Source organism: Miniopterus natalensis, chromosome 13 (genome assembly GCF_054644295.1).
Source record: "Miniopterus natalensis isolate mMinNat1 chromosome 13, mMinNat1.hap1, whole genome shotgun sequence".
Taxonomy (NCBI): domain Eukaryota; kingdom Metazoa; phylum Chordata; class Mammalia; order Chiroptera; family Miniopteridae; genus Miniopterus; species Miniopterus natalensis.
The window spans coordinates 54661202-54683828 of NC_142093.1; the positions used below are offsets into that span (position 1 = coordinate 54661202).

A 22627-nucleotide genomic window follows, 5' to 3' on the forward strand; every position below is an offset into this window, starting at 1 on the left:
CATAAATGAAATGTGATTATTATGTTTAATCAGCTTATTTCTAAATCTCCTAGAAAACATTACTGTCTGTACTTAAATGAACAGTATCACATCTGCTGGTGGTGCATCTACAGTACTGGCGGTATCAGCCATTTTTAAGGCTCAGAAAATGTATTCAAAAGATGTTTTCGTCCAATTTTGGCAAACACTGAGCATTCCCAATAAATCATGAGATGCTAATCACACTAGCATACCGAACCTTTGACTCCAGGGCAGTTACTAATTACTAAACCATGGAACAGCTGGCAGCACGTGACAAATAAAGTAGCTTCCCTAATGCCTGAGGGGACTCCCCATGACAGACAGTCCTAATTTTAGCACACAACTCAATGTTTTTGCTACAACATTACAACACTGGAATAGCACAAAGTATAGGCCATTCAACACACTCAGTTTACTTTCTTGAACAATGTCTTACAATTCTCAACGCAAATGCACTGTGGAGCGAGTGCCAGCTTGTGGTCTGCTCCTTTGAAGGTGATCTAGTTAGTGTCCACACGTCGGGGGAGTTTCACCGAGAAGAGTTTATATATAGGTATTGATGATATGGACATAGTAACAAACCCTCTTTTCAAAAAATACAATACTGTGGTAATAGTCTTAGCAGTACTGAATGTCCACATGCATTAAAGAAATAAAGCATACTAGTTATCGTGGCATATGTCTGTTAAGATTAATAATCAAAATTTACAACAAACTAAATTTTACACTATAATACTTATACATAGCTTAGAAAAGTTTCCTTTTCTATAAAAGAGAGAGATGGGATATAGAAGTTCCCTTAAAACACTAAGGTGTTTATGACCCCAACTGCTGAACTCTGACAGTGTTAGCCTCTCATTTTTTCCTTCAGCTATATTTCACTTACATCAACGCTATGTATGGCATTATAGTAAAAACAAGCACAAAAGTGACTGGACAAACCAAAATTTAAAACTTCATTAGCAATTAATGGCTTGGAAGCAGAGGTATTTTGGATAATCACAAAGTACAAAAATGTGGTTGGCACATACAGGATCTGATAGGTGCTTAGACGATAAATTTTGGTTTGAAAAAAATACTTCAGTACAAAGTAGATTATATGATCTACATAAAGGCAGAGAGTTTTTCCTCGTAATTTAATATCTTATTTAAAATACTGTTCATCATCCTTAAACACACGGACAGGCTCAGAGCGGACTAAATGGGCATAAAGTTAATACTTCTGCCAGGAGAGATTCCTTATATATGTTTGGATCCTACTAGCAGTTCCTTTAGAAACACTAAGATGCTGTCAGTTTTTGTCAACAAACTCCCAATGAAGATAGATCTCTGGCACAGAAACCCCAGATGAGGCCCAGGTATAGGATTTGCTAGTAAGACGACTCATGCATTTGTCCAGAAATATCACCATACTAGAGGGAACCTGTATGAAGACTTTCCCTCCTCACCTTTTAAATGCTGCCTTCATCTTTCATTGCTACACAACACATCACAAATTTAGGAACTCACTTTGTATCACAGGGGTCCCGGCAGGCCCGAGTGCTCTGCTCAGGGTCTCGGGCTGGAATCAAGGTGTCGGCAGGCCGGGCTCTCATCTGCTGCAGGAGAATCCACTTGCCCACTCGTTCAGGTTGTTGGCTGTGTTCAGTTCCTGTGGCTGTGCAGGTGCCTTTCCCTCGGCTGCCAGCTGACGTCTAGGCTTAAGGCCACCTGCATTTCTTGTTATGTGGCCTCCATCTTAAACCAGCAAGTGATGCCTCCTCCTGCTGTGAATCTCTAACTTCTGCTACCAGCCTGAGGAAACTCTGCTTGAAGGGCTCACATGATTAATAACACCTGATTCTTTAGTGGCACAACCACTGACTTGAAAAGCCATACCTTTGCTCAAAGACATCTCCAATGGCTGAGTTAATATACACATGCTTCTATATAATGGACGTGTGTGTGCTAAATAACCCATTGCACTCACTTTGCCAAAGCTTTTCAATCTCGCTACCTCACATCACTGCTCTTTTTGTCTGGAGTGGTACAGGGCATGCTGTAAAGAACAGAGTCTTAGGACAAACAACACAGAAATCCTGGCTCTTAGAATCCTAGAAATAGGTCCTTGGCCCCTTCTCACTCAAAATATTCATCATTTGCACTATGATATATTCTGCATGTCTACTTTTAACCTAATAATCAAAATTCATTATTCTGGTTTCTAAAATGTTCATCTTAGCAAGCTCGACACACTGCTCGCCAAAAGAGCTTTGTGCCATGAAGGAAACATTCTGCATCCTTGCTGTCCGATGCAGTGGCCACCAGCCACGTGCAGCTAGTGAGCACTTCACTAGCTAGCAAAAGGGAGAAGGTGGATGTTTTATTAATTTAAAGAGTCACCATGTGTGTAGTGGTCACTATTTAGGAGAGTACAGCTCTTGACTAGTTTATGTGAAACCCACACCAAATGCTAAACCATGCCTTATTTATCTATATAAGTAGTCTTGCCATTTGATGCTTTCTCCAACTATTTTGGAAAAAGTGGTTCAATGGCCTCTCAAGATCAATAATTTACTTTCAGTTCCAGGACTCTTCACCTCTGACCTGTCCCAAGACCTCACTCATTAACTCAGCTCTTAGGACCACTATCACTTCCCGCTTGAGGAAAGCATGGCTGCTTCTGTCTAGTGTAGAGCTCAGGGGAAGGAGAGAGCAACTAAAAAGGAGACTATCTGAGCACCTGCTGCAGCGGAGCACAGGTAAGAAGTGTGAGTTATAGGCTTGCCCTCAGGGGCTTGAAGTTTGGTCAGAGAACACGTGCACACATATACACACTCCCCATAAACAATCGAAAACTCGAGAGCTAAGTGTGTGTGTAGGTGTGTGACAAGGACGGTAGGTGAAGGGAGTTGAGAAGAGTGTGGGCTGAAACAGCTGGTCCCTCATCCAGACACTGCAGGGCACCTGCCATGTGCCAGGCACTACTGTAGGCACTACTGGGCACTGGTAACAGATTCACGGGGAGGGTGCACAAGAGAGGCCTTGAAAGGTGGACAAGATTTGGCTAAAAGTATTCTAAGGAACAGGAGGGATGAGCTAATCCTGGGAGGAGAGTGAGCAGGAAAACAGGAAAAGGTGCAGTCTAAAGCCCGAGACGCCCCAACCGATGGCACGGGGCTGCAATAACTGTCACCTTTGGATTTTCAGAGGACCGTTTTTCTCCTGTAATCAGAGTTGGCTGCTTAAGAAACAGGGAAACGAGGGGACTTCTAAACCTACCTGTAGGTTTTTACCTCCTGATACTTAGTTGTGATAGCAGTAATCAAGTGTGTTCAGCAAGTGCCAAATTTTATAATGAAAAGTTATTTTCAAATCTGCCTGTAGGCACTGGGCCAAGAAAATTTGAGAAAAAAATCAATAGTAAAATTTTTTAAATGAAAAAGTAAACGTAAAAACCCCAATAAAAAAATTTTAACTGGAGTTTGACATAAAAATCATCAGCAACATGTGACATTTTAATCAAGAAAAGTAACTAAAAATGATTCTAATGTGGAGTAATGGAAATTCGATGAGTGCTTCCCAGCCCTTGTCACTTCTTAACTGCACAGAAAACAATGCTGTTGGGAAGCCATCTGCCCAGCACACCACGGAACCAGGCAAGCTCCTCCAGGCTCACAGCAGCCAGCGCAACCCCAGCCACCCAAGCCTCAGCCAGGGACACTGAAAGCTGGGATCAATCACCACCACCTGTCACCCACCGGCAGCCCACCTGAGGCATGCCAGACTGGCTGGGGACTGATGCTGATAATTCAGAAAATTGTCAAGATCACTGATAATATTTGCGTTGTAGTATGTTTAAGAATAATCTTTTGGATATGAATTTACTTATAAATTCTAATACAATAGAATAAATCATTTTGGAAAAACATACAACTGCTGCAATACCTTTCACCAAAAACCAGTATTACAATTTTGTTTTTCTTTAATATTAAACTATTTATGACACACAATAGCATTATCTAGAAAACATTCTGTCAAAACTCATAAAATGAGTGCAAATATATAAGGATCGACATGAAAAGAGATAACGCATCTCACTCGCAGAATAAAGACAAAGATCCAAAGAGAGTCTGTCATTTACATATCGGAGGAGCTGTAATGAGCAGAATCTACGGTAACCCAGGCTCAGTGCATCACCCGCACATTACAATTTATCAGGCTGATTTTTTTTGTGGCTTTACACCATACACAGTATAGTAAAATAAGCCTCAAAAAGGATACTGGTTTTAAAATCTTGGCTTTAAGGAATGAGAAATACCTTTAATAATATTTTATTCGAAATCAGTGATTACAGTAGTCCCCCCTTGTCCACAGGGGGATATGTTCCAAGACCCCCAGTAGATGCCTGAAACCACAGCTAGTACCAAACCCTCTATGTTGTTTTTTCCTGTACATACATACCTGTGATAAAATTTAAAAATTAGGCACAGTAAGAGCTTAACAACTAATAATAAAAGAACAATTATAACCATATACTGTAATGAAAATTATATGAATGGTCTCTATCTCAAAATACCTTATTGCACTGTGCTGGCCCTCCTGACGGGAGATGACACGATGCCTGTGTGATGAGATGAAGTGATTCGGATACACTGGCAAAGGGATGACTCATGTCCCAGGCTGGCCAGACGGCACGAGCTTTCATCACACTACTCAGATTGGCACACAATTTAAAACTTATGAGTTGTTTATTTATGGAAATTTTCATTTAATTTTTTGGACCACAGTTGACTATGGGTAACTGAAACCACAGAAAGCAAAGCCGCAGATAAGGTGGGAGCTATTGTAAAAAAGTACTACAGTTAGGAGTTCAATCTAGAATCACTCTGAAATGGCAGTGCATTTGAAAAATGGCATTAACTTGTAATGTTTGCATTTCCAAAGGAAAATATAGAAAGAACTTAAAAAAGCAAGGTAACTGGTTTTCAAAAAAAGGATCGATTCAAAAATTTACTGCACAAAAATATGTACTTCTTAAAGTGTTTCTAATAAATTAACTCCATAACATTTTTTATATATTTATATATAATCCCTGATAATCTATAAAAGAGGGTCTATAATAGTAAAATAAATGAATTTCAAAAGTACCCCCTTCATAAAATGTATTTAACATTAATTTTTCTCAAATTTAAGGAATGTAACAATATGTACAACTCTTATGTATTAGTATAATACCTAAATAGTACAAGTCATATTAACAGGCTGTCGTAACTATAAAATGTCTGAGTCAAGTTAAAACTGGAGGACAGCTTAGGTTGGAATGAATGTATTATCCATGGGAGGTTCACTTTCCGAGCGGAAATGACAATCATCTACAGTAGATTTCACAAGAGGTAGTGTTCAAGTAAAAAAAAAAGTACATGCTTCACTATCTTTAATCAACAAATATACAGCAAAAAATATGTTGGTCTCTTAGCTGATCACTTGGTGACTTTTTTAATATGAATCTGAAATACAAAATTGTGAAGAGCATGATGAGGCAATCAGTTTTTCATTTCCAAAAGGACTTAAACAGGTACTCAGAATGTAAAACACAGGGACTCTAAGCTGTTTCACGGATGTAATAGATGGTCTTACCTCATTAAGAATGGCCCAAACAGCAGAATTCTGAATAACTGAAAGTCGAAGGGCTGCAACGGGGTTCAGGCTGGGATCCACCATTCCTTCCGCAACGCCGTTCTCAAATTTTCCTTCAAAACAAAGATCACCACTTACGGGGTAGGCTGGCGCCAGCACACGGCAGAGGTCACTGACGTAAGGCAGGGAAGGAGGAGACCGAAAGATTTCTAGTGGAAGTCTTCGTGCAGGGCACAGGCGAGTTTTTTTCCTTCTCCCTATTTTTATTCAACTTAATTTTTCATGAGGTAGTGCATGCTTTAAAAATAGAAGCAATCCATTTGAAGAGGCAGAGCTATATTTTCTTATTGTAAGTTAAAAACAAAATAAAAATGTATTTGTTCTTGCATTAACAGTGTTTTCACACTGGTTTTTAGCAAAATGTGACTTACTCATACCCTTACCAAAACAGACGGCCATCCCTCCCTCTAGCCACTCTGAGGGTTAAGTCAGTAACAGCAAGTTTCAGTGCTTTAATTAGACGTACATACAATGCTGGCCTTGAGCAGGGGCTCAATCTGTGTCTTCTTTCCAAGGTCACATCTAGTAGGAATTAAGAAGTGATACCTTCTCTAGAAATTACAATATAAAACTCCATTATAAATGACAAGCTGAAAAAGCTCTCCCATGAGGATGAGAGCCAAGAACTTCTATAAAAGGTAATCTGTACCCAATTTTTCTTTCTGAGAGGTAAGGAATAATATTCTTTTTAAAATAAAACCAAAAAATGCTATTGAAAATGTGACAGGAAAAATTTTTTTCTGAACCACTTTTCTCTAAGCCAGAGATTAGCAAACTTTCTATAAAGAGAGAATTTTGTCTAAGAGGAAAACTGAGGATACCAGGTAGGTGTATATGTACGTATGTGTATATATAGAAATTCAAAATACAGTAACAACAACTGAGTACAATTTTCCTCCCAATACAGGTATACTAAGGAGAATGTAATTCTTTAGCAAGGATAACATTTCTAACTAACTGGAATTCAAAGTCAGTGCTCCTTATCAAAAATCGACTGCAATGGTCTTATGTTAATGTGGATCAGTGAAATTTTATATATTTCACCCTGCATATTTCCTTTCATACAGCCTCGACACTGCCAAATTTAGGACAGACGGCTTAGCTGAATAAATCAATCCACAAGCACATGATTTTAATGGAGCATGTTCATCACATGGAAGGTATTTTTGGAATTCTATTAGATTCTTCTTTCATATTTGCCTTCCAGTGTGTCATTCCTTTCCATGAAAGTGATTCATAGAAGCTCCTCAGTTTGATATTACTTATACTTCAAATAATGCTGTCATCAGTGACTTGACTGCAATGTAAGTTTTGCATATAAATACTGTTTTGTCTGTAATTTTAGGCTGAATTCTTTAAAAAATATCAAGTCTGTAGCAAAAATTAATTTTCAAAGAGATAACAGTGGTTGAGGCAGTTCTCTCTTAGAAAAATCTTGTTTCTGAGCTAAAACAAAAAAGTATCACTGCTAAGCCCCAGAACAGGTCAGGATGCTCAGTTCCTATTTCTCACAAAAATCAGAGAACTGATGATAGCGAAGTCCACGAGAGGGAATCAAGTTCGCTGCAGACACTACTGGTTTAATAAAATTATGACAGATTGAAATATTTTCTGTAAAGTACCTGCTGATGAGTAATAAAGTAAATGACCACAGGCTTTAGAAGCCTTACACTTTCACAAGCTTTGTAACTTTATCCAGCTAAGCCGTCTTCCTCACACACATCGCTACCACCATTCGCTGCAACACATCTTAGCGGATTCCACTGCAGGCTGTACTGATTTTGTGTTTTCTTGACTTCTTTGAAAACACTCATCTGTAGTTGTTCCAAACTGTTCAAAGACCAAGTCTTCAGTCACTTCAAATGTGGCACTGACTCCAAATAACTGAGCAGTATCGGCAAATGCCAACTCATCAGGCGCCAAGGAAAACTGCTCAAATACTCTGCTTTGTGTTCTGACTGTTGACACTGTCCCCACTGTGTTAAAAGCAATCAAAGTCTACTTCTGTTCTGACATGGTGCATAAGTGCTGGTATGTTTTTTAATGTCACAGGACAGTGATAAGTGCGGAACTCGAAACACTGTCCAATGAGAAACGCACCATTGCTACTCGCAGTGCGCCAGGCAACAATCCGAGCCACCGAGCACCGCCTGGCCTCTGCTGCAGCCCCTCGCCTCTGCTGCTGTAGCATAAAGGTGTACAGGCCACACGTAACAAACACAGTGAGCACGGCTGTTCCAACACTATTTATGGACATGGGAAGTTGAATTTTTTGTAAGTTTTAGTTGTCAACAATATTCTTTTTAATTTTTCAACCTTTTAAAAATGAAAATAAACAATGAAAAAGAATTTTAAAAACATTCTTAGCTCACGGTCCATTCAAAAACAGGCAGTGGGCCAGATCTGACCCCTGGGTTTAGTTTGCTGGCCCTGTGGTAGTGTATTTTACAGTCCATTTTAGAGTCTTACAATATATTGACTAGGCTCCTACTAAGATAAGATACAATCAAACTGGAAAATCATATGAGACAAAGCTTGTACTCATTTGTATAAGAAATATTAAACTTATACTTGCAAAGTAATGTTTTTACTCAAAAACTAATAAATTTATTTCATAAAAGTATGTCCTTGGGGCTGGAATGGGATAGGGAGCACAAGAAAGTATTACTTTCTGTTGAGTTAGGCAGGAATTCAGGGCTGAAAAATACTGTGAAACTTAAAACATTTTAATGAATGTGATACTGATACTGTCACCTGATGAGTTCATTTAATTAGAAAAACTGGCCTCATTGATATAACTGGCCTCATTAAAACACTTTTGCCCAGCAATTTTATCCAGCAGATACATTCTCACATGTGCAGAACTTGCAAACAACCTAGGCAGTCATCACTGGAGACTGGCTGAATAAATTCACACACTAACATGAAGGAATGCGAGGCAGCCAATTAAAAGAAGGGAGGGAAGAATGGAGATTACGCAGTTGAAGACTGCCTGCCAAGCCTAAGTATGCACTGCAGAGAAACTCTCATACACGTGCGTAAGTGTTCACATCAGCCGTTTATAATCACAAAAAGATGGAAACAAACCTTATGCCAAACAGGAGAATCTATACAGCAGTGAAAATGAGCGAGCCATAGATACACGCATCACACGGGTCAGTCTCCCGTGGAGAGAGAGAAAAATTATAGACTACAGGATGATGTAACTTGTATCAAATTTAAAAACAAGAAAAATAACCCTGTGCATTGTTTGGGGATATGTTATAGATACATAGTAAAGTGCACAGGGAAATGGTAGCCACACAGTTTAGGAATGCAGCTACCCTGGGTGAGGGAAAGAAGGTGTTAGGGTAGAACAACAGACCTGGCAAATCTTAGGCTGGACAGATATTTATTATATTTGCATCTTTTTGTACATCTGAAATATTTACAATTTTCAAAAGGTGTCCATCTTCCATATGCACAAAATGTATTTTATTCAGTGAAAAAAGATGCAGTATAAGGTTGTGCAGTATATAAATATTTGTGCATGGTTATGTGTTTTGAAAGAAGACACTCACATATGGACACAAATCATTAGAGCAACTGCCTCTAGGAAACACTGGGTAGGCGGGGCAAGAGGAGGGAATGAGACTTAAGTTCACCAATTACATTTGTAATTGGTACCATGTGCATGTATTATTTTTCCAAACAACAAATTTAACTTCTGTCCTTAACCCAATAGTCCAGTAAGTGTTAAAAGACAGGAAAGAAGGGGAAAATGAAAGAGGAAAGTACTAGTGACTAGAATCCTAAAATGCTGGCATTATGAGGGACTTTCAAGGTCATGTCCTTTCCGACCCCCTCCATGCTGGCAGTGGTCCATTCCTTTCAATGCTTCTGTGAAAGGCTCTGCTGCCTCCTTTAACTTACTCATGTCTAGTATTTCTTTCACAACCCTGTCCTTAAGCTGTTATGCCACCTTCAGCCATCAGTTCTCTATTGATTGCCAGCTGTCTGTTTTTTCTGACACGCCTTCAGGCGTAAGTTGCTGCACAGTCTGATCCACTAAAACCCAGGTCCCTTGTGGGCCAGTCTCTTGTGGGTGGCTTCTTCCCACCCAAGAAGGCGCTTATTAGCTCGCTCTTTGCCTGGTTCTCTCTGTCAAACTTCTGGACAGGCTACAGTTTAGCTTGAAGGTAGCTACCGGTTTCCTCTTAATTGCTTACCACCAAAATCCCAATTGTATTTCACAATGCCCTCACACTTGAACTTCACCAAGCTCTGTCTCAAATCAGTCAGTCCCCTTTGGGAGAGCTACAGGGCTCTCTGTTCTATGGCCTCCTCTCCCCTGGAGAAAATCTCTGTATCACTGCTGAGGATCTTTGGCAGGGACAGCAGCCTACTTCCCCTGGAGTGACAGCGCTGCTTTATGAGCAGGGCACTGGGCGGCAGCAGCCCTTCATTTTCTCGGCTTCCCTCTCCCCATGCTGGGGCAAGTGATCTGGGGTGAGGGTGATCACGGCCAGGTCTTCTCGCCCTGCTGTGCCTGGGAAGAGCTTCTGCCCTACGAATGGAGGTTTGGTGAAGAAAAGGAGCCTCGAATTCTTAGCTGCTCTGGTCTGGAACAGAGCTTCTGCAACATGGAGCTGGGGAGGACAGAGGCTGGCACCTGTCCTTCCTGTGAGATACCACAGCCCTGGAGTGGGAGTTGGCGGGCCAGGAGCCAGTGGCCTCGCTGCATTGCTTCTATCTCACTGGCCTGGACATTGTGGGTAATGGAGCCAGTGAGGGTTCACATGCCTTGGACTCCTAATGTTCTTACTGAGATTCAAGTATTCATGAGTAAATGTTTTTCCGTTTGCTGTATTTAAAAAAAATAATTTTCACCAGCTGTGGTTGTTCCACTAGGGAGAAAGTCCGTAAGGCCCCTCACACACTTACCTCTTAAGTGGGCAGAGATTTCTATGTTCAGCTGAAAAAAATCACTGCTCTATGTTTCTGATGCACGCTTTTGTGACACGTGTCCTAGGTTTGACAATTCATCAGTTCTCTTCTGGTTCTAAATACATATGAGTTGATGTCTGAGATGGTCTTTATCTCAGATTACTGCAGAGATACTTAATATAGATCTACTTCCTATGCTACTCTCTAATCTAGATTACAACATTCTCAGAAATTAAATTATTGACAGGTAATACGATTAATAAATGTCTCATATACTCTAATTTTATGAATTTTTCTAGAGGTGGGCTAAGATGTAACCCAATTATGAAAATAAACTCCTGTATACACCCAAACTACATAAGAATTAGGGTTAGTGCACAAGCCTTGTAGTAAAAACTGAATGACATTCACCATATGTAAAACTGCTCTAGAGAGAGTTACAAGGCTGTGTCTGTCCTGTGTACCCAAAAAACTAATTCACCAGTACTCTCTTTTGCCTACCACTAAGAAAAGCATTAATTTAAGTAAAAGAAAACACAGTCATTCACTGAGGTGATATCTATCAAGTGACAGGCCCTATGGGAGGAGAGACAACACCCCTTCCTTTCCACGGTGAGCACACAGAACTGAGCCACGATCACACACTACAGGTACACACAGTGTGGTAAATAAGAAGAACAAAAAAGAGGGGCAACTAAACTGGTTAATAGAGGACGAGAAAGCATTCACTAGGAGAAGAAATATCAACTGATCATTTCAGGGGGAAAAAAATAGCCAGATTAGCCAAAGAACATATATGCATAGCCAATGGACACAGACAACAGTGTGGTAAAGGAAGGCCGGAGGTGCAGGAGAAGGGGGGGGTGGGGGTGGGTAAAGGGGGGGGAAATGGGGGAGATCTGTAATAATGTCAACAATAAAAATAAATAGCCAGAGACATAGCTGCACATAAGAGCATGGGACATGAGAGGAACAATAGTCTTGGGACTAGAGAAAAAGATAATAAGAGGAAGGTAGCAAGTTGAGAAAGTAGGTGGGATGAAGGAATCTGATCATGGAGGTTTTACCCAGGTTAACATAATTATGTCAACATTTAAAAAGTGGCTCTGTGAAAAGCTGACAAAAGGACACAGGCAGATGTGGTCCTTCTCTGGCTCCCACACAAAGGCCCAGAGCCTAGAGCACCATCGCAGATGGACATATTTATGCTAACAGGCAGTAAAAGGGGGTGGTATTCAGGGTATCTCCCAAGGTTAGGCTCAGGCTACCAGATGAATTGTGACAACAGAAAGTGTGGTGACCAATAAAAAAAGTCCGTATTACAGATGCTCAGAGTAGGTGACTATGTCAGTGGGTATCAATAGAGATCTGAAGCCCAAGATGGGGGTTAGAGAGAAAGGCATGGATTCTGGCATATGGATGCTGCTGAGACCAGGAGAGTAGCTACGGTCCTGCAGGGAGACTGCAGAAGGCAGATCATCTGTCAGTGAACAGCAACAATTAAATGGCAGGTGGAGAAAAAAAGAGAACCAGTGAATGAACCTTTGAAATCCTAGTTGGGTCAAGACAATAAAATGCAAGAACAAATTATACCTGGAGTGCACTGGTAACTGTAATCCTAAAGCTGTTGAATACTTGAAAGCATTTAAAATTACTTTAGAAGCCCTGGCTGGGTGGCTCAGTTGGTTGGAGCTTTGTCCTGTGCACCAAAAGGTTGCGGGATTGATTCCTGGTCAGGGCACATACCTAGGTTGCAGACTGGATCCCCCATTTGGGGCACATATGGGAGGCAACCAATAGATATTTCTCTCTCACATCCATGCTTCTGTCCCTCCCTTCTTCTCTCTAAAAAAAATTAACAAACATATCCTCAGGTGAGGATTTAAAAATTATTTTAGGAGCAAGTTCAAAATAAAGGCCTTTTTTTTTTTTTTACAAGTTTAAAGTTGGTATTACCTATTCTGAAATAACCATCTTCTAATCGTTTGTCTTTGGTTTCTTTGCTTATTTCCAAACCTTCACTCTAAAACAGAACAAAAACATTATTTTATAAATAATTTCTTCTATTTAAAACAAAGCTAAGTTATTACCATACCTTAATAAATATAAAAGTAGAATTTGTGGCACAGCTTATCTCTAAAAACAGAAAATGCCATTTCAGTCTTGAATTTTAAAAGGCGTATCAATATCATGGTTCTTGTTTCTCACCATCATCTGATTCTGTATATAATATTTTGGTGACTGGAAAATTTAAATTTCATATAATTTAAAATTCAAATCAATTTAAGAGAAAACTATTTTCTATTGAAAATATACACAAGAACTTGAAAGAAATCTAAGAATTCCTTAGAGACTAGTACATTAACTTTCTGTAGTAATCAACAGGCAATAAAATCGCATGGTATTTTCCTGGTACAAACTTCCAAGTACTTTCCAATGGGAAGCAAAATAAAGGCTCATTCTATAAATAAGGCAAACGGGACAATATACTGTTTCATATTTAAAAAAAAAAAATAGTATTACTCACCACTGACGTCCCTCCCACAATAATGAGAACTTTCTTTTACTTCATAAACAAGAATAGCCTCAAACCAAGCCTACTGGTGTTAGTTCTTAAGAAAGATTAAGGGGAAAACAGTCATACCTTAAAAGGCAAAACGTCCACATATGTGTTTAGCAGAATATCTCCTGGATGTTCTTGGTTGCCACTATGGAACAAATAACTGAAAATACAAGCATAAAAATACAAATACAAGTCAGACAAGACTTTACAAAGACTCAGGAAGGTGGTCTGCCCGCAAAGGAAGCTTTCCACACACGCTGACACCACCAGAACTTGTCGTAACTGCACATTATGCTCTGAATAGTTGTGGGGAACTTAAAAACTGAAGGGTGAAGCCCTGAGGTGATATGTTAATTCCTTCAGTCAGAAGGGATGCAGTTGCTGCTTAACATGATTATGTACTTAAAAGATTAAAAAATGATGACAGTTTTATGTTGCTGTTTATAATGCTTTAAATATATCAACCTCTTGATGGGAATAGTAATTAAAATACTGTGTCTTTTATCAAAAAATTTCACTAGGACAGCCACAAGTTGTGGCAAGTTCAAAGACTAGTTTTTTTGGTGGTTTTTGAGAGAGAGAAAGAGCGCCATCGATTTGCTGCTCCACTTACTGATGCATCACTGGTTAATTCCTGGATGTGCCCTAATAAGAGACTGAACCTGCACCCCTGGCACACTGGGATGACGCTCTAACCAACTGAGCTAGTTTTATCCAATATAAATTATTTCTGTATTAGTAGAGTAAAAATAAATTAACCAATTCCAAATATCTGAATGATTCCATTTGTCAGTGTTAATAAATATTTGAAAAATGATTGATTGCATGATATACTGTGGTAAATCTAAAACACTCCTGGGTATGAGTATAATGTTCCTATATTCTGATACTCTGAAAACTAGTATATGTGGGTAAGTATGTGGAGGAGGGTGGATACCAGATATGGCATACAAAATGTATCTAAATCTAGACCTAAACTTAAGTTTAGTTCAATGAAATGGTTAAAAGTTTCTGCTTAGTAGTAAAAAGACGTGCATCCCAGTCCTGGGGGTCTCATTTACTAGAATTTTCACCTTAGCAAGTTGCATTAGCTTTGAGACTGAGTTTTATCTATACAATGCAGATATTCCCACCCGCACATGACTATATCGAGAAGTTTATGAGAACTGACAAAAAGTACTATGCATATTAAGGACATTCAGCAAGTAATAGTTACAATATGGTTCTGACATAGTTACAGTATGATATTTGTGGGCAGAAATCACCTATAATAAGGACTTGATTTTCAAAAGTTACACGGGTCAGGGGACCCTAACAAGAAGTTCTTTCTAAGCTACACCAAAAATTACTTCCAACATTTTCACTGAGACACTTCTTTTTAAGACATCTTTGCCATCGAATGCTGCTTCATATAACCATGGGCCATTCAATATCTCAGCTATAAGTGCAAAAATATGGGCAGGGAAGCCATTTTAAGAAAATAAAGCCCAGCTGTGGCCCGTGTGACACTGAAGGGTTGCAGGTTTTATTCCTGGTCAGGGCACCTGCCCAGGTTGCAGGCTCGATCCCTGGTAGGGGTGTGCAGGAGGCAGCCGATGGATGAAACATCACGTAGATGTTTCTCTCCTTCCTTCTCCCTTCCTCTCTCTCTAAATATCAGTTTAAAAAAAATATATATATATATATATATATATATATATATATGGATATAATCTGGAGTTTAGCTAGATTGAGTCAGGGGTGGTCACTAAGCAGTTGTCTATAGTGGAAAACTCAGTTTCACCCAGAGCTTAACATCGGAAGTGAAGGGTGACAGAGCCGTGCAATGGGATGCTGTGCGGCCACTGAAACGTTTATGAATTGTGTATGACAGAGCATAACGGAAAATATAAGATATAAAATTACATATACACCATGATCTCAAAGTAGAAAGTGGAAAGAATTATCAAGGGGAAAAAGTGCCAATATGGTCACCAGGGTGTCCTCGGGGCTGTGACGACTCTTTCCTTACCCTTCATACTTTTCAGCTTTAGTATAATGAACACACATCATGCTCAATAGCCAGGAAACATTTCTCCTAACACTTCATGTCTGCACTGACAAACGCAACTTCTATTTTTTTCCTTCTTAGCATGTAAGTTATCGTGAAAATCAAAAAGTGATTGCTTTTTTCTGTCCAAAGAGAAAATTCATATGAGTTTCTACTAGAAAAGAGCCCCAGTAGGGGCATGTAAATACTACTTTACAGAGGTTTATTGTAAACGTGTTTGTTGCTAAGAAATTTGATCTCCAATATATGAGTAGGCAGATCTTCAGTGGAATTATTTTCATTTGCTAAAAATAAACCAATAGACATGACTTGAGGCTATTCTTGTTTATCAAGGAGGTGAAAGAAAATTGTTGTTTCTAATTCTGGGATGACTCTAAGTGTGGTAAACAATACTGCAAAGTGCAGATTATCATGAAATAGTATAAAATGAGCATTAAATAACGACAAATACTACACACTCATGTAAGTACAAAATATTACTGAAAAGTATTTTTATGTTTTTCCAGTGATATTTCCATTGTTTAAAACATTTTTACATTTACATTCCTCCTCAGAATCAGTTTAGAGTAACAAAAGAAAATTAGTAACATTACATTATAACTATGCATTGTTTTTGTCCACCTTAAATAGAATGATCCCAAATGACTTTTGGCATATTATAAAAACCAAATGGCCCTTCATGAGAACACATAACAAAATAAGCCAGAGGCTAGAGAATTATATTCTCTTCTCTGGGGATCACACGTAAGTATGCTACAGAGAGTCTGGGAAACACAGCCAGAACTGAGTAAAGTTTGAGGGACTCATGACAACCAAATGACAAACAGGGAGAAGGCGTCCTACACTTTGTACAATGGACATAAACACTGGAAAACGTAAAAGGGTCATGAATTCCTCCCTGAGGTGCTAAAAGGAATCTAGCATTGACTAGAAATAGGTGCAATCTGTTAAACTTGTCACTTCAACCACTCTGCTGGGTAGTCAACCATCTCTCACTTAAATCTTAGGGGATAGTCTAGGGTTAAGAATGTGAAAATGAATTTGAGATTTTGTGGCACAGTTCTACATAAAAGTATGAAAAAACTACCCTAAATATATGTTCAGAAGTACCAAGAGAATTTATCAAATGTGCTAAATGCTGCTATTATATCTGAAAACAACAAACCCATTTTATTACTGAGTTGTAGGAAATGTATTTTAGAACCCAACATTTGGGACCCACTGTCTCCTCACATCTGTTATACACAAAAAACTTTCATTATAAATCACATTATGAAAGAGGTTTGAACTGTAAGACCAAATATATTTCAGTAATCACCAACCTTTCTACATTGACTGGCTTATCAAATTTAAACAAGATGTAGTCTCCAGCTATCGGGGTTATAGCCCAGAAGAAATCCTCCCCCATATATGTTTTCTCCAGTGTATGTCCTTGGTAGACCTTCAAAGAAGTAGATACTTCTGCAGGTGGGTTCACATGGATTTTAAGAAGTAATGGTTTCATGTAATCTTTATCCTAGGAGGAGAGAGATATATGCAATTAAAACAACCTTTAGTTTATTTATACTTAAGAGGAAGAACAATGACAATGCACTAGGTAACAAATTGTATGTTCACGGGGAAAATCAAGTGAAATTACCAACCGTAAGCTTCTGAATTTTCCCCGTCAGCGAAGAGTGCAGACCAACATGCTGAAAGAGGGAAGGTCGGAAGCGAATTCGTAGGTTTGCTTTCTGTCTATCACAATGTTTCTAAATATTAGGGGAAAATCATGTTAGTGTCACATTATAAAGTGAAATCTTGTCCTCATCTGAAAAATGACAAGTCCTTTAGGTTAATATTGAAGAGAAAATCCAACTTCATCTCATAATTACAAATCACATTTTTTAAGGGTCCTCATTGAGGCATTATAGGATTACTACCTATTTGATAAACAGACAAGATGCAGAAATTTAAAATAAGCACATCTAAGGGAAGGGTTAGGATTTAATTTTAACCATTTCTCACAACATGTCAATAAAGACTTGACTTTTAATATTAAAATGCACAAACTATAAGCTAGAGATTTGGGTCAAATAGACAAAATATACAAAAGGATAATATAATAAAGAATTTGCAAATAATTAAAGGCACATTTTGTTGCATGAAAACAATTTGAAAATGTAAGGCAATAACTCGACTATAAGCAAGTAAACAAAATGAAAAGGGCCACCGACAAATCTATCTCAGCACAGTTAAGGGACCCTACTTTTCAACTCAAAGTGCCTCTCGGCTCAGGCTTCAGATTGCAACCTGTCCTCAAACTTGATCAGAGTGTGAGACACCTGATGCCAGCAGGGCTCTCAATGGGTGTTAGTTTGGTACTTCAAAACAGCCATGGCTGGCTGGTCATGCTTTGATAAACCCTTCATTTTCAATGACTTTTTATAAGTTTTAGGCCAAAAACATACTGAAAAAGACATATTTATAAAATAGTTCCACTTTAAAAAACCTTCAATAATTTACTGGGTATTAAAAGGCCTGATATTTTGGGGGACCCACTGTCTCCTCACATCTGTTATACACACAAAAAATTCCATCATAAATCACATTATGAATAAGAGGCCGGAATTATAAGACCAAATATATTTTAACAATCACCAATCTTTCTACATCGACTAGCTTATCGAATTTAAACAAGAGGTCAGCATTATTACTAGCACTAGAACAGAAGTAAAGCAGTATATTTTATTCACGCAAATTCAACTACTCAAGTGGAAGGAGAGGAAGAGCAACAGGAGGGGAGAAGAACAAACAGGGCCTGAGACTGAGCCAACCACGCAACAGGCAACGCACACCTGTGGGCTGAAGGGGCGGAGCCGACTGCTAAATCTCTGGAAGAATGTGTGAATGCTTTGAAGGGTTTCCTAGACCACTGTCAAAGAGATTGCTCCAGTTGCAAGTGTGTGGTGACAGCTTCTTTGACGCCTACTGGAAGCAAACTGAAGAATTACGGGCCACAGAAAAGTGTGGCCTAAGAGTGACAAAATAGAACCAGCCAAAGGGTTGTGTGTTAAAAGTACTGGTGATTTAAAGGGCTTTTGTGGTTTTAATTTTTTCTATCAGAGATTTTAACCTCAAGGCCTCATTTTAGAACCTAACCATATATTAGATTGAACTGCCGAGGACCAATTAAATTGCTAGTCTATTTTTGGAGTGTAAAGATGACATTAACTTTTTTGTGCCCTATAATAAAAATTCCTGTAAACCACAAAGAAAACACAGGTAAGGCCTTACATCATAAAAATGAGTGTTTGAATCAATTTACATGTCCAATCATTGTTGGAAAGTAGTTATTCTGCTATTTCACTATATTCCATGATTTTCTCTAAGAAACTGGTTATTTAAAAACAACAGCAAGAACAACAACAAAGGGAATGAATGCAATGATAGCTTACACACACCAGAAGATAATGTCCTGAAAGTGAACTGGAAGGAAAGATGATAAAACTATTCTAGGGGATATAAGGTCATGCAGTCAGAATGAATACTAGGCCAACCATATAATGACAGACGCTCTTAATAAATATTTTCATGTTATTACTGTCAAAATTTACTTGTTCATTTTTAAAAATGTTTACATTCATATTTTATTTATGTTTACACCAAATAAATAAAAATTTGTTTTTTCCAGAGGTACGATTCAAATTGGACAAGGAAACCATCTAATTGACTTGTGCAATAAGATTTCTAAGGATGTAACCTGATATTTGAATAATCAAAGCAGAAGTCATCCTTCACTTGCCACCACCCCAAAGGCCAGCATATCAGTGTGAACGCTGGCTTTTCCAAGCAATAAACTAAAAGGTACTTTTGTCACTTGCCATTATTTTGGTAAAAAATATCACTTCTACTTTATTCCTTATTTCTAGGGTGTAGGGGTTTGATATTGTCCCCAAAGTGTTTGAAAAAAGAAAGTTGACAGAGAATATGAAGAAAACTGAAACAGCCGCCCACACAGGACAGATATGCTCAACACTTGTAGCCACAGCAATGACAGAGCAGAGCCTAAAGACACCGTAGCAACTTAAAGAAAGGTGGGCTTTGCTGATTTACTGGATTTTCCTACTGCTATTTAAAAGTCCCTCCACTACAGAAACTTTTGTCAGTTCAAGAAAGAAGGCAAGCACTTGAAATGTTAAGTGGAAATACCTATTTAACTGTTATTTACAAAATCTAGCTTCTTAAAAATCACTTTCATGAAATACAGAAAAGAAACTTCTTCCATCCTCATAAGAAATTAACGTACTGCATCTTTTTCAGGGTTGCAGACTTTCACCCATAGGATATGGTCCAAGAGCCAATCAATGGGCTTCTCCTTATAGAACATAAATATGAATTCCACAATCAGAGTGAGGTCTGGTGCTTGAAACATTTTGCCTGAAAAGATATTCCAGTCAGTAACTGTAATAAACCAAACATCAATATGGCTTAAGTGAAACCTACACAACAAATAAACTAAAGTTTGTGCTTTCAATTATAAATCATTATCAATAATGTCCCCGCTTGTCTTATCAAAAACAACAAACTTGATTAGCTAAACACTGAGCTGTCATCTGGGTATAAATGGAAGAATTGAATTCCTGATTTTCTCTATTACAAAGTCTATCCTACAACTCCTGGCTCAAAGGATTCAAGAAGCAAGTCAGAGATTTTTCCTTCATGTCTTAAGATTCTTCCCATTAAAAAAAGGAACTTAACAGGTATAGGTAAAAAAAAAATAATAATAAATGCAAAAAACTAGGACTCCTACTTCTGTCTTCACTTAAACCTTCACAAGATGTTTTTGATTCTTAAATTAAGTTTGAGATAAATGATCAACAAGATCAAAGGCCCAGCCTCCAATATTTTAAGCTTTATAGCACTACAGGAAGCAAAACGCTATCCTCTGAGTGTTTTTAAAACCTGTACATTTTCTTTAATTCTTCAACTTTCAACATATTCTCTTTAGTTGGATAATTTAGGAATATTAGTGAAAAAAACTTTTAAAATGAGCACTCTGACTAGTCAATAAAAGAAACAAATGAATACTAATTAATCACTGAACAGGAACTTCATGTACTACATCAAACACCAGGAATTCATATTACAAAACTATTAGTTTGCCATTATTTTTTTTAATAAAAAACAATCTTGCAAAAGCAGTGGGTTATAAAAGAGGCTTCAGAGAAGTCAGACATGCTCTCCAGGACCATGGCTGGCCTTACATGTGGACACATGGAGCCAATGAGGCTGCCTTGTAGAGCTCGAGAATAAATACTACAATCTTAGAAATCTCTAAATACTACTTTGAGTTAACTTTCATCATTTGCCTAAGCTGAATTTCCTCAAAATCAATCCATTTCCAGAGAACAAAGACAACTTTAAAAAAGAAAAATAGTCCAATATCCCAAGACTCACAGTTATTTCTGAAAAGTAGGTAAGTCGACACTTTTCTTACCAATGAAGCCCAGCTGGGAAAACTCTAGTATCATCCATTCCTCAGAAGCAAGTTGAAGGGCAAAATTTTTCATAGTGTTAAAGTAATTCTGTTTGGCAATAATATCATCTTCAAGCTAAAGAGAGTTAAACAATTACATTAATAAATCAGAAAGGGAAGAAAGATTTTGATAGGCCTTCTTTATTATGGAAAAAAAAATCAAGCATACTTTATCATGAAAATCAAGTAAACAGTGGTCAGAAATTGTGGAAATACAAAACTAAACTTTATTAAAAGAAAATGAAAATAAAAGGTATATGCACATAGCAAATCAACTAAAGCCCTCCCTTACCGTGTGAAATAACAATACCACCCCATGAATCACTCCTTTTTGGTCGTTTTATAATGCCCAACGTGATTTCACACTACTTTTCTTCTTTTCAAAGGAAAATAACTTTTGTAGCCCTTTTTTTTTTTTGCCTTTTTTTGCTTTTTACATAAAATGCATACCAAGTTAAAGATAGAGTCAAAGAAAAAGCTAGTAGCTTCCCTTCTCTGCCTTCCACCCTGCTAGTTGAGGTGACCAATGTTAAAAGTTGGACGTGCATCCAATCAACACCTTCTGTATGGACATATAAACCCATAAATACTTCCTCCAGGTTCCCATCCACCTCTACGTTTTTATTAAAAAGGGGGTCTTATGAAACTTTTTTATCTTCATATATCATGAGTATCTTTCCAGGTTAATAAATACATATTTAAACCATTCTTTTTAATATATGTGTAACATTCCATGTTACAGATGTATAATAATTCATTCAACTCACCCTGATCACAAGTAAATATCTAGCTTGTTTCTCATTTTTTGTTTGTGCAAACAATGCTGAACTAACATGCTTCTACTTACATACTTTTCATTTCTGTAGGGTAGATTCCTAAAAGTTCCTTTTGCATGTTTTAAAAGACATCTTCAAAATCCTTAAGAAGCTGTTACAGTTCACAGAGTGCCAGGTAACCCCATATGATCTGTCAACACCATGTTAACTATGCTTGGAATTTCTGTCAGTTCAACAGGGAGTTGACCGAGATCAGCAATCATGAATGTAAGCAAAGACTTCCTCCCCAGGATCTTCTTTCATATAATTTTAAAGTCATGAGATAACTTTAACACCCTAAGAAAACTTTTCCTTTCCTTAATTTCACATTATCATTTCTAGTTACCTGCTAAGTCATTTTCACTTATTTTAGCATTTAGAGTTTTCATGTATTTAAGTCTTGTAAGATTTCTTCTTCCTATCTGTGAAGTAACAGTAGTAATAATTGGAAAAATATGATACTGACTCACCAAATATTTAGTAAGCTTTTATTATGTTCCAGACATTGCACTAAACCCTGGGAATGCATCAGTGGTATTCAAAGGTATCTAAGATACGTTAAATAACAGCAAAATAGGCTATAAAACAGTATGTACAGGATGATCCTGCTCTGTAAAAAAGGGTTATAGTAAATGAATGAATATGTGTAAAACATAAATTGTAAAGAACAGTGCCTGACATATGGTCAGCATGCAATAAATGCTAATTCATAGCTGCTGCTGTTATAATACTGACCCCTGCCGTTACATACTGACCCTGCTTAAGGGGAGTTTCCCTTACCATCCTCTTTCTAAACTCCATCCTTTCCTTAGTTTCCTAAATATGTACTTTCCCTCTACTCCACGAAAAAGCATTAAGGTTCCATTAATTTTCTCCTTGGAAAGCAAATTTTAAAAGCATAGTAACTATACCTTTAAATTCTCTATAAAGATCTTGACCATAATGTAAATATTGATATAGTGGCCCTAGAATAAACAGCAAGGTTCAGCTACAGTAATATTTGGGATATGTTAAAATAAAACATTTTGAAATTATAATCAGACTTCTCTAAGGTA

At 37.9% G+C, this 22627-nt stretch overlaps 1 protein-coding gene across 2 annotated transcripts in view; it reads right to left on the reverse strand.

Annotated features, from left to right (window-relative positions):
* Window positions 1–4732: 4732 nt before the first annotated feature.
* Window positions 4733–22627, reverse strand: part of MGAT4A (alpha-1,3-mannosyl-glycoprotein 4-beta-N-acetylglucosaminyltransferase A) — an 89383-nt gene continuing 71488 nt past the window's right edge. For both annotated transcript variants that reach the window (XM_087823711.1, XM_087823712.1), the window contains exons 9-16: window positions 20719–20833; window positions 19528–19658; window positions 16883–16990; window positions 16562–16755; window positions 13271–13349; window positions 12583–12649; window positions 5641–5753; window positions 4733–5510 (exon numbers count right to left, since the gene is read on the reverse strand). In XM_087823711.1, the coding sequence (XP_087679837.1) occupies window positions 5484–5510; window positions 5641–5753; window positions 12583–12649; window positions 13271–13349; window positions 16562–16755; window positions 16883–16990; window positions 19528–19658; window positions 20719–20833 (834 nt within the window). In that variant the 3' untranslated portion in view covers window positions 4733–5483. The remainder of the gene's footprint in view (window positions 5511–5640; window positions 5754–12582; window positions 12650–13270; window positions 13350–16561; window positions 16756–16882; window positions 16991–19527; window positions 19659–20718; window positions 20834–22627) is intronic.